General features: G+C 42.2%; 2 protein-coding genes across 2 annotated transcripts; both read right to left on the bottom strand.

Moving 5' to 3' along the window:
- ndnl2 (necdin-like 2) lies at positions 1–7,529 on the bottom strand. The gene is made up of 10 exons (XM_066672063.1): positions 7,196–7,529; positions 6,316–6,435; positions 5,517–5,580; positions 5,008–5,087; positions 4,825–4,919; positions 4,663–4,742; positions 3,247–3,289; positions 3,097–3,159; positions 2,223–2,337; positions 1–684 (listed from the first exon to the last, which is right to left on the bottom strand). Exons 1-10 carry the CDS (start codon positions 7,247–7,249, stop codon positions 610–612), a joined length of 789 nt encoding a protein of 262 aa, XP_066528160.1. The 5' UTR covers positions 7,250–7,529; the 3' UTR covers positions 1–609.
- A 2,935-nt stretch (positions 7,530–10,464) lies between these two features.
- Positions 10,465–11,926, bottom strand: LOC136696881 (DNA-binding protein inhibitor ID-1-like). Its single transcript, XM_066671606.1, has 2 exons — positions 11,498–11,926; positions 10,465–11,171 (listed from the first exon to the last, which is right to left on the bottom strand). The coding sequence occupies exons 1-2, from the start codon at positions 11,834–11,836 to the stop codon at positions 11,136–11,138; spliced, it is 375 nt and encodes a 124-aa protein (XP_066527703.1). The 5' UTR covers positions 11,837–11,926; the 3' UTR covers positions 10,465–11,135.
- Between the last annotated feature and the right edge of the window lie 1,200 nt (positions 11,927–13,126).

Here is a 13,126-nt window from a genome sequence, read left to right on the forward strand (position 1 = left end):
CACGTACCAAATATTTGATAAAAATTTAAAATAATAAAAAATTTACATAACTTCAAAAGACATTAACATAGCAATAAACTATCCTGTGGTTGTAAATTTATGTTTCTCAAAGAAACTAAAACTGCTTCATATATATTTTACTCTCCCCCAGCAAGAGTAGATGAGAATTCAACCCATGTTTTTATTAATATTACCTTAATATAATATTAATTCCACAACGGAAGGACATGAAGCTGTTGCAGGAGACTATTAAACATGAAAGCTGAAGTATATTGCTGTTACCTCATAACGCTGACACTGGGATAAAAACATTTTAATATAACGTGAGTTAATGTTCTGACACTTAATCCCACATTATTTTAACACATTTCTATTGGTCCATTCATCTTAAAATCTGCCCACAATATAAAGGCCAGCTGTGGTTTTCAAATGTGGAAAGAATTAAAGTTGGATGGTTTTAAAAGGACTGAGCTCTGTAGCATCTTTTTGCTCAAAAAGTACATATTCTACAAAGAAAAACCACAGTTTAACAGCTTTAAGATGTTATTGTATATTGCAATAGCTTAATGTAACAAACTCAAACAGACACACACTTTTGGTTGTGCTTTATTATCTTTGACTGCTTTCTGCAGAAGTAGCCTCCTTATACTGTTGAGTCCAGCTTTGAGGTTCCTGGTTGTGTAGCTGTAGTAAACAAGAAGGGGGGGGGGGGGGTATACAGTATTTAAAAGACTATTCATCAGAGTGTGGAGATTAAAGGCTAAGCACCACTTAATGGACCTCCATGAATATTCCACATTATTTTAGTTACTGACAGATATAAGTATGAATTAAAATGAAAATAGCAGCTTAATTTGCTTCAAAACTGACAATTTTATTAAACTGATGGAAAAACCCGAGCTCGCTACGGAAATTCTTGAACGCGACCGTGACGTCACTGGTGGACAACAGCTGAACAACGCCGCGGTAAAACATCGTTATGACTGACTGTTATGACAGTATCTAGCTAAATAACCAACATTATTCATGACAATAGCCTAGCAATAAGCTAAACTCAAATGTAGAGGTACCGTTATTCTTGTAAATGTGATCGAAGTCGAACTCGAATTCATCCGACACTATAAACCTCCGTAATGCAGCTACGTAGCCGAGTATAATCTGAGACACCGAGTTTAGCGAGTCAAGCTAACGTTAACTAACACCAACTAAAACAGGCGAAGTGAGTGTCCTTACCCTGTTTACCTCCATGTTACAGAGGCTCTTCAACACCTTTCGTTGGTGTCCTTACATGCCCATATTGTTGGAAAAGCGCCAGTGAAATGAGCTACAGATAACGGAGTGAGCGGAGGGTCCTTTCCAAAGTGCCCGTTTAAAGTGGACAAATTTAGTCCATTTTCTGGATATTTTGGGATCTTTGGGCCATTTGTTCACAGATGTCCCACTGTACATTGAATGATTGCAGCCAAAAACAACACACCTTTTCATCATTTTGCATTAAATTAAGTGCAGCTTCTAGAGTTGTTGTCCACCATCTACGTCACAGGCAAGACGCCTATTAGAGTTTCCGAACACCGTTGGGGAGGGCTTATGATTTCGCAGTAGGCAGCAAGTGACAAGCAACAACTTGAGATGAGATTCACTCTGCTCTATGCAAATTAGGCCCTGTTCACACCTGGGTGATTAGATCATAAGTGACGTGGTTGATGCGGGTGGTGCTCTTTGCTGTCAGAGACACATTGAGAAATGTTGCCGTTCACGCTGCCAAAAAGTGGTCATGTGTGTCTCTGATCGTCTCAGAATGTAGTTTAAGTGATCGGACTACAATGAGTCCTTAAGACTAGGTGTACCCCATTCACACCTGTACTTGATTGATAAGCGATGGCTACTTATGACCAGATCACCCAGGACGCACGTTAATGTGAATGCAACAAAGATCTGAGTCTGACACCTCCATGGGCCACTGACATGGTCAGTGCTTTAACACACTAAAACACAGTGTCTTTGATGCAAAGCACTGTACAGCGCCCCCTTTTTGTAACAGATCCCAAACGTAAGGGTGTGACACCCCCTTGTGGAGGAATTTAGGGTAACTGCATGAGTTACCTCTTCTCAAAGCAAACAGCTAAAGCTACATTACAAGTGCCTCATTTGTTGTAGTGCAAATACAAATAATGAAATACTAAGAGCTACTTGTATCAAAGCAGAGCACTATATCAACTAACCTCTCCAATGAACTCCAGCAGCTTCATCTTGGACACCTCCTTCTCCGCCCTCTGACCCCAGCGGATCTCAAACTCCAGCGGCTCAGTGTGGGGAATCCGCACATACTCCAGATATCTACAGAAAAATAGACCTTTAAAGTGTTTGTCTGAACAGTAACTTACATTAACATAAATTAACGAATAACAAAATGCATGAGGTTTTGTAGACGACGCAATAGTGTATTGTCTACACCTATAAATAATTTGCTCATATATTAAGAATTTAAATTCCCCTACATGTTGGAAAAAAACAAAACTGCAGTTTGCATAAATATATTTTAAACTATGTACTCGAAACGTCAACAAATATAATTCTACTACTGGGATAGGCTTATTCCAACTTCTGCATACACAGACATATAAACACACGATAGATCTGGTTGTTGAACACAGTCAAGATGGATGTTACATAAACTGTTTGGAGTCATTAGTCACTAGACGTGTGGTCTTTGCCAAATCTGGTTCTCTTCAATGCTCCAATACACTCTTTGGTGTGGTATAAACCAGTTGTCCATAGTCTGAGGGACACCAGCTCTGAACACACCAACTGGGATTCGAACCCACAACCATCTGTGTTCACCTTAAGTGCTCTAACATACTGAGCTATCAGAATGACACTGGGAAAGGTGAGAAAAAGGAATGAAGGGATACTGTGGTGATATAGGACGTATTTGGTAATGGAGGTAAGAAGACCCCACATAATTCTGTTTGTTACACTGAGAAATCAATGAAATGTTCACAAAGAATAATATGAAAATACTGTAAGATAAAGTACGGACTTTCTTGCTAAAATATATAATAGACACCAAACGGTTACAGGTTAAACTCTACTTACCTTTGTCTCACAAACTCATCGGTAACTACTTTTTTCACATCACCAAAGTCTTCATGCTTTTCCCTGTGTGCAGAATTCATACACTACAATCAGACACACTTTAATTAAGAATAACAGATCATTTCAGTGATATTTTAATGTGTGTCTTACCCTACATCCACTCTCAGCTTCTTTAGGGTGTTCCACACTACATCTAGCAAAGATAAACAGAATGGTCATTGTGACATACCACTGTATTAATTTATATTATGAGAAGTGTGATGGTTCCTGTCCCTTGCAAATAATCTCTTTTACTTGTAACAAACAAAAAAACATGCACAATTCTAACATTAAAAGCAACATTCCCTTAATTGCAGGACAGTGCTGTAAACGTGAATTAAGGTTAGATCTATTCCTAGGTTAACAGCTGCTTACTAAGTATCTGCACAAGCTAGCAATCAATAAATAGCTAATAAAAAAAAAATATTTTATTCCATAAAACATTGCTATTGGTCCATTAGTCGTGAAGAGCCCACACTATGTAGCAGACATGCATTGCCTAATAGCATTAGTCGTACAAATACATTTTAACGAGGTTTTCATTCATTCATTATCTGTAACCCTTATCCAGTTCAGGGTCGCGGTGGGTCCAGAGCCTACCTGGAATCATTGGGCACAAGACAGGAATACACCCTGGAGGGGTCGCCAGTCCTTCACAGGGCAACACACACTCACACATTCACTCACACCTACGGATACTTTTGAGTCTCCAATCCACCTACCAATGTGTGTTTTTTGGACTGTGGGATGAAACCAGAGCACCCGGAGGAAACCCACGCAGACACGGGGAGAACACACCACACTCCTCTCAGACAGTCACCCGGAGGGAACCCACGCAGACACAGGGAGAACACACCACACTCCTCACAGACAGTCACCCGGAGGGAACCCACGCAGACACAGGGAGAACACACCACACTCCTCACAGACAGTCACCCGGAGGGAACCCACACAAACACAGGGAGAACACACCACACTCCTCACAGACAGTCACCCGGAGGAACCCCACACAGACACAGGGAGAACACACCACACTCCTCACAGACAGTCACTCGGAGGAAACTCACACAAACAGAGGGAGAACACATCACACTCTTCACAGACAGTCACCCAGAGGAAACCCACGCAGGCACAGGGAGAACACACCACACTCCTCACAGAATGTCACCCGGAGGAAACCCACACAGACACAGGGAGAACACACCACACTCCTCACAGACAGTCACCCAGAGGAAACCCACGCAGACACGGGGAGAACACACCACACTCCTCTCAGACAGTCACGCGGAGGAAACCCACGCAGGCACAGGGAGAACACACCACACTCCTCACAGAATGTCACCCGGAGGAAACCCACACAGACACAGGGAGAACACACCACACTCCTCACAGACAGTCCCCTGGAGCTGTGTAACTGCGACACTACCTGCTGCCACCTTAACAAGGTTTTGTGTAATGTAAAATTTAACTAAAATACACCTAATAGAAATGTAATAAAAGTTAGAGAGGTGCTGATAAGAGACTCACTTTCCTTGACTGTTCCTCCTTTCATAAAGACAACACTGAGAATGACGAATAGTAATCCTGTCTTTGCGCTCCCAGGACACCTGACAAACAGAGCATGTGTAACACTTATACAAGTCTACAACATTACAAATGACATTCAGCGTCTTTACCCCAGCTACTCACATGCTGACGGGCTCTCCTGGCACAGGCTGGAGCTTGTTGATGAGGATATAAACATGATTCTTTGAGTCAATCTCCACAAGCTTCAGCCCAAACACCTGTGGAGAGGGACGCCGGTACGTCAACACGAGAAAGAAACTTTTATAAATAAATACAGTGTATAAATCTTAAATATATTCCGCATACCTGCTCAAATGTGCGGTCAGCTTTCTTCATGATGTCCTGGTACAAAGCTCTGTACTCTTTTATTACATGTTTGGCAATGTCTAAGAAAATAAACGCTCCAAATGATTTTCTAAGAAATGAACAATACGCATCCACTGATGAATACAATCCTGGTTCTTTTCTTAGGCCTAATCATTAAAAACAAGGGCAGATCTCTCACACTTTGTGCCTAATACTAGGTTCAGGATGTTCTCTTTTGCATTTAGACTATGAGATTCATCACACATTTTCTTTTAGATGTGCATTATGTATTCATTCATCCTTGGTAAGTGCTTTACTGCTGTATATTTAAGGTCTAATAACATGTTTCCCTGTCTAGTCCTTGTATCAAGACATAAAAGCAGTGAACTCTGTTTATACAGGTATTCCTTTAACAATCCTGGCATGACAGAACATTAAGACATCACAAAGTATTTTAAACTGAACTTTTTAAGCTTTTAAACTTCATTCTTCATATGAATATCACAAACCTGTTCTGCGGATTGGCATTTTTTTCTGGTCTTTAATCAGAATAAACTGCACCACCTCAGCAACCTTCAGATTAAAAAACACACAAGTTATAGCACAACAACAAGCTCCATTTCTTATAGAAATATATTTAAGTCCTGCTGAGGTGTCTCTGTACGCCTGCGTATGCGGACTGATACGGACCCAGTGCAATCTTGTGTAACAGATTGATCAATACATTCAATTATAAACAAGCTGTAACATGTTTCGTTTCCCGCTCCGGGTGACTGTCTGTGAGGAGTGTGGTGTGTTCTCCCTGTGTCTGTGTGGGTTTCCTCCGGGTGACTGTCTGTGAGGAGTGTGGTGTGTTCTCCCTGTGTCTGTGTGGGTTTCCTCCGGGTGACTGTCTGTGAGGAGTGTGGTGTGTTCTCCCTGTGTCTGCGTGGGTTTCCTCCGAGTGACTGTCTGTGAGGAGTGTGGTGTGTTCTCCCTGTGTCTGCGTGGGTTTCCTCCGGGTGACTGTCTGTGAGGAGTTGGTGTGTTCTCCCTGTGTCCGCATGGGTTTCCTCCGGGTGCTCTGGTTTCCTCCCACAGTCCAAAAACACACGTTGGTAGGTGGATTGGCGACTCAAAAGTCTCCGTAGGTGTGAGTGTGTGTCTGTGTTGCCCTGTGAAGGACTGGCGCCCCCTCCAGGGTGTATTCCTGCCTTGCGCCCAATGATTCCAGGTAGGCTCTGGACCCACCGCGACCCTGAACTGGATAAGCGGTTACAGATAATGAATGAATGAATGAATGTAACAAGTTTATTGAGTTTGAATCACCTTGAGATCAACCTGGACAGGTGTAAAAATCTCTCTGGCCTTTTGAACCTGTGACGAAGTCGGCTGTGTGAAGGACATATCGACATCTTCGTCCTCATCCAGGACGACCTGCTGTGACTTCTGTGAACGTCCAAAGAGACAGAGAATAGCCGTTTTTAAAAATAATATAAGCTGTCTTTTAACCCCTCTTCCTGACGGCCTGGGCATGATGAGTTTGGGGTTGTGGTCAGCTGATCAAGAGAATTACCAATGATTTTATATGGAAATAAACTTCTTCTACGATTAATGACTGTACTCCACGTGTTGCTCTACCTACTTTGTTTAGCCCCCTATTTTGGTGATGGCAATGCAGTGAAACTGACATTGTGGTGGTGGTGTGTTAGTGTGTGTTGTGCTGGTGTAGAGTGGATCAGACACAGCAGTGACTGCTGGAGTTTTTAAACCCCTCAATGTCCACCGACCAAAAACATCCAGCCGACAGCGTCCTGTGTCACTGATGAAGGACTAGAGGACAAGCGACACACACTGTGCAGCGACAGATGAGCTACTGTCTCTGACTCTACATCTACAAGGTGGACCAACGAGGGAGGAGTGTCTCACAGAGTGGACACAGTTACTCTGTGGTGGTCCTCTGGGGGTCCTGAGCATTAAAGAACAGGGTGAAAGAGAAAGCAGAACAGAGTCCAGAGTCCAGACTGTAATTGTAGAACTACACAGTGCACTTGTATGATCAGTGGAGCTGATAAAATAGAAAATTACTGTAGAAACAAGGTGATGACCTGTGGTAATGGCTGATGGGTGTATAGTGTAATGATCCAGTAAGCGCCACATATCAGAGAGCTGGATATAAAGAAAAAGAAAGCCTGCTGTTGTTACTTACCCTTACGCTTTTGTTCTGGGAGACCACAGCTCCACCTCGCTTCCTCTGAGACATCTTCTACACAGTAACGCTATTCTGGTAGCAGCCGGCTAGTTAAGGGTGACACATTTACGCATTTGGCGCCGCTTAAATTAGCACAGCGTCTCACTCTTACAAACGTCGTCAAATATTATAAAACAACATCTATAGCCTTTATTGTCAAAATAAAATATAACTAAAACTAAACAATTTAAAAACAACCTTTACGCTAATCTCTTTTTCGAAACCCAAACAGTGCTGCTCTCGCTGCTCCTCGGTCATGTGACTTGAGCACCTGTCTCTGATTGGTCAAAACTGTGACGCGACTTCATTTCTCCCACCGACAAGTCCCGCGTTATTTACTCACACTCGTTTTTCAGATAGGCTCCGCCCTTCTGCGTTGTGATTGGCTGTTACTTATAAAACTGAGGAGAGGGACACATGTTTAGCCAATCAGTGCGGGGTTTGTCCGAAAATGGGGTAATATTTAAAAAAGCTGTGTCTCGCTACATTTTACGTTTTTATGTTTTTTATTTAATTTTAACAATGAAAAAATAATGGTTTCCTTGATTATTCAGGATTTAATTAATTGTTTTAATGCTATTTTTATTCACGTTTTATGCGAATAATACGTTAAGCAGCATTTTAATGTATGGAAGAAAGAGCAACTATATCTAAAATTAACCACTGTAAATATTATTGGCGTTGGAAACTAGTGTAACATGAGTACATTTAACACTAGCTCAAGTTTAAACCATGATTCTTTAATCATGACGTTCACAAATTCTGAGCTAATTTCACATGCGGACGTAAGGGGGCAGTGCAGTACTGCGTTTGTGAAGAATTATCAGCTGTTCTTTGTACTGTGGTTGGTGACACTTCATTAAAGTGCTAATTAAACATATTTGTTCACTTTTTTGTTCTAGAAAATGAGAAGTTTAGTAGTTTACCTTTTGTGAAATACATTTTCCTTGTTTTAATCAGAGAGTAAAAATATATCTACTATCCCAGTAAACATTTAGCCGTTGATTAAACGTTGAAATAACGTAATGACTGCCGTCTAATCAACGTTCTCTTAAGGTTGAAAATGAAAGTTGAAAAGACGTCCAAACACAGACATTGAAAAGACGACTATTAGACGTATTTTGGACGTCCATCGACGTTATTAATTGGTCCCAAAATAAATTACTTGTATAAAACGCGTTTTGGACGTCCACTGACGTTATCGGTTGGTCACCACTTAACTAACTTATTAAGATGGAATTTGGACGTCCATTGACGTTTAAAATATATCTTTGACGGACAGACTACTTTTAGACCTATTTTGAACGTCCAAGGACGTTCCTTGTTTACTGGAATATATCCATAACATTTAAGCCACCTTCTTGTGTCTACATATTAACCATTTCATTACCCATTTTATAATCTCCACTGATTATACGGGAGCACTTTGTAGTTCAGCAATTACATACCATATGTTGCTCTGCATACTTTATTAGCCTGTTTATCACTGGTCAGGTTGCCCACAGAGCAGGTATGATTTGGGTGGTGGATCATTGTCAGTGCAGCAGTGTCACTGACCGGGTGGTGGTGGTGTGTTAAGAGTGTGTCGTGCTGTACGAATGGATCAGACACAGCAGTGCCACTGGAGTTGCTGGTGCGTCACTACTGGGCTAAGGACAGTCCACCAACCAAAAATGTCCAGCCAAAGGCGTCCTGTGGGTGGCGTCCTGTGCCCACTGATGAAGGACTAGAGGACAACCAACACAAACTGTGCAGCAACAGATCAGCTACTGTCTCTGTTGGTGGTGGTGTGATAGTTTGTGCTGTGCTGGTACAAGCGGGTCATGCACAGCACGTCTGCTGAAGTTTTTAACAATAGATGGACAACAGTCTGTAAATGCAGGGTTCTGCAAATTGCACAGTGGGGTAGAAACAATTATTAATTCATTTAAATTATTAATTAATTTAAATTTAAATGATTATTTAAGTAATAATGACTAGGACAGAGTTTTAAGTAATATATTCTTGAGGGAATGTCTATTAATTTAGCGCTTCCCATCACAACCCTGTAATCAAATCTATTTTGTAATTTCCATTAGAATCCTTTAAGTGATCTATGAAATATGCCTCGTTAATTAGCGCTTATTTTAATGTGACAATGTGTTCTGGTTGGTCCCAGGCTTTTCAAAATTTCCACATTTGATTTTCTAGAGAAGAAATAAAAAAGATAAATGGGCTTGAACATTTTTTACAAGCAAAGGCGTTTCAGCGCCGGCGAGGTTAATTTCTCTGGCAATAAATTACAGCAGTTGAGTTTTCTTCCCCCCTTCTAGTGCAGTGTTGTTCCAATCCCCCCCCCTCCCTTCAGCACTGCATACACACAGCTGGGGGAGAGCTGGATCTGTGTATGTGTGTGTGTGTGTGATAGTATTGTGCCAAGGGCAGGGAAGGGCAGGCGGGCCCAGACTGAGTGGCGCCGGCGCACACCTGGGGAAGTTCAGGTTAAATAGCTCCACATTCCTCGGCGCACAGCTGATTGAAACATTAACAAACAGTAATCCGTGAGCCAAGCTGCAGATGGGCCGGGACCACTGCCAAGGGGGAAAAAAAAAACGGCTCACTGGACTGTGGTGTGTGAGTGTGAGTGAGTTTCTCTCTCTCTCTGTGAATCTATATCTCTCTTTCCCACTCTTTTGGTGTCTCTGTATTTCTCTAACCCACACACACGAAGCTTAGTAGTTACAGTGCATGCATTTTGCTAATTACTATCACGCTAATTGAGGCCCTTGTGTATGTTATTGAACATGTGCAGGGCCTTCAGCTGCGAGGACCCTTTAGCGATTCACCCGCTAACATTTTTCATGTTTGTTTATGTGCACACAACCCTTAAATGAGTTTTCGCACTAAAGAACACACACTGCTATAGATTTATTAAGGCTTTTCCCGACTGTGAGGACTGGAATAAGGCTTTATTAGAGTCTTATAATAGTCTGCTTTTGCTTGATCCTGATACATACGTCCAATTCACGCTAACAGCGCTAAGTCAGGGATCAGTTTAGTTTTCTTCCCAAAGATCTATTATTAAAAGCCTCTGAGCTGAAATTTTAGTGCTGAATTCTGGAAAACACATCCCAAAAGAGAAGCAACACTGTTTATTCCGCTACGAAACAAACGTTTGCTGCTGATTTTCTGTGAAACCGGCTTTGATCGACTAATAAAGAATACAAACACGTTGTTGTTTTTTTCCCAAAATACTATTTGTATTAATAAAAACACAATTCATATACATTGTATTAAGACAATATCCATGACATTGTAAGGCATTGTAATATACAATACAATTGTAGCTCAGAAATCTGAGCATCTGGACTTTCCTCATTTTCTTTTTTTTTCTTTTGTACAAAATATAAATGTCTCTATGTGTACAGTTTACAAAATACAAAAAAAAGAGAAGAGAAGAATGTTTAAGGTAGGGGCGTCCACGTCTGGTCCTTGGTGACCGGGGGTTCCAGCGTAGTTTTGGGAGGTTTTTGCTCCTCCAAATCCTTGAGTCCTCGAATTCGAGGCCAGCTCCAGCACTGGCCTGCCCCCTGATTTAAGGCATGGTCCTTTTTCAATGACATCTAATACAGACAAAATATTTACTACGAAGCTCGGTTGTGGACTCCCGGGAAGTCTGGATAGTGGAGTTAAATCACACAAACACTCACACACACTCACACTCACACACACACACAGCGTGGACTTCTACTCGTCGACTTTGACACTTCAGGCAAAGGAGCAGTCCCACTTTTTTTTTTTTTGGTGCGTATATCGCTGCACGAACACCGGCTGCTTCCCTCGGCGTCTTTAGCTGGACCAGCACTGACCAAATACATCAATCTGGACATTTTACTGATGACCAACCAGCTCCTTGATCTCAGCGGCACAGGATCCTGTCGTCAGAGCAACCGTTCTGGAGAGAGACAAAATAAAAACGTCAGACACAACATTCATCAGAAAGAGAGTTGCATAACACTGCTAGGAGGAATATTATGGGATGACGATGTCTCAGAACGGACATACAGTCTGTACAGTAGGAATATGCATAATCCTGGACATATCATAAGGTTTGTTACCCTAATAAATGCCTCTTCTGGCACCAGTGGCACCCATACCCAATATCATAAGATAAAATAGCCCCTCTTATTGCATCCCTGTGATTAGATAGGGAATATGTGCTAGTAGCTCACACCCATTGGGCACCTAGGACCACTACAGTAACAGTTCCCTCAAGCTCACCTCCACAGAGATGCTGCTAAGCTCAGCGTTCAGCGTGGTGAGAGGCGTCCTCGTCCCGGCTGGCCCTTGCTCCCGGTGACCACCAGGACCGTCCAGCTCCACCTGCAAGTCCCAGATGTAGTCAATGACGTGCTGCAGGATCTCCACCTTGCTGTGCTTCTTGTTGGCTGGGAGCGTAGGCACCAGCTCCTTCAGCTTACTGTAGCAGCTGTTCATGTCCTGCAGGAAGGCGCTCATCTGCTCGTCCAGCAAGGGCAGCTTGCACTTGGAAATGGCAAGGCTCTGCTCGGACAAACCCACCTTGCTCTTCAGGGCGCACGTGGCTCCAACCACTTTCATTCTGCCAGGAATCGAGAGAGAGAGCCGAAAAAACAAATCACCAAAATCGAGTCGAGGATGCGGCAGTGAACTGCGACAGAGAGAGAGAATGAGTGGCTCCAGTCGGAGAGGGCTGCCTTTATTTTGGTATGGGACATGTGGGCGGGGCTTGACACGGGGGAAATTCGAAAGGCCGAGAGCTAATCAGAGAGCAGCCCTCGGAGAAAGGGGCTGTCCCTCCACCAGTGGGGGTGGAGGGGGGGGGGGATAGTGTTGGAGCCTATCAGGCTTTACAATCAGGGAAGGGGTGGTGGTACAAAATGGAAACAAATGTGTGTGTGTCTGGTGGATGGGTTTTAGGTCATTGTGAGGACGTAATGGCCCAGGATGACAGAGAACATGAACATTGTGCCATTTTGAGGACATTTAACTGGTTCCCATGAGACTGTTTAATACAATCAAAGTGGGGGATTCAAGGACTGGGGGCCGTTTAACCCTCAGACCTTTTCAGCACTGAAAGAAAGACAACATGCGGTGAATCATTTAACAATGTGTCAGGAACGATATCTCATTTTTAAGACCGTTCTTTGCCGACAGAAACTGTGAGGAACAGCGCTGAAAGCAGGGGGGGCGGGGGTGCAAATTTAGCAAAATTAGCAGCTAGCATTCATGCTAAATATGTAAACACCATTCTAATAACTTACTTAAAAGGCTTTTTAAAATATCTTGTCCCCTAGTTTACCTACATTTAGTCACTATAGATAGGATTTATTCATATTTTAGATTCTGAACCAACCCCCTATGCTGGTGTTTTGAAATATCTTTTATATATATTTGATGGAATTAAATGTAAAGGTAGTATGATTGAGACATGTTAAATTTACCCATAAACTGCATAAAAAGTAAATGAATATATAAATATATTACAAAGAATTAAATCTGAAAATAAGAAAGGTTTTTAGGTCCAGAAATGAATCCAGAGTTTAACCCAGTAAACAAGGAACGTCCCTGGACGTTCAAAATAGGTCTAAAAGTAGTCTGTCCGTCAAGGACATGTTTTAAACGTCAATGGACGTCCAAAATCCATCTTAATAAGTTAGTTAAGTGGTGACCAACCAATAACGTCAATGGATGTCCAAAATACGTCTAATAGTCGTCTTTTCAATGTCTGTGTTTGGACGTCTTTTCAACTTTCATTTTCAACCTTAAGAGAACGTTGATTAGACGGCAGTCATTACGTTATTTCAACGTTGAATCAACGGCTAAATGTTTACTGGCATTTAGATACAGCAATATTGGAAAGACCCCACA

Source organism: Hoplias malabaricus, chromosome 5 (assembly GCF_029633855.1).
Source record: "Hoplias malabaricus isolate fHopMal1 chromosome 5, fHopMal1.hap1, whole genome shotgun sequence".
Taxonomy (NCBI): Eukaryota; Metazoa; Chordata; class Actinopteri; order Characiformes; family Erythrinidae; genus Hoplias; species Hoplias malabaricus.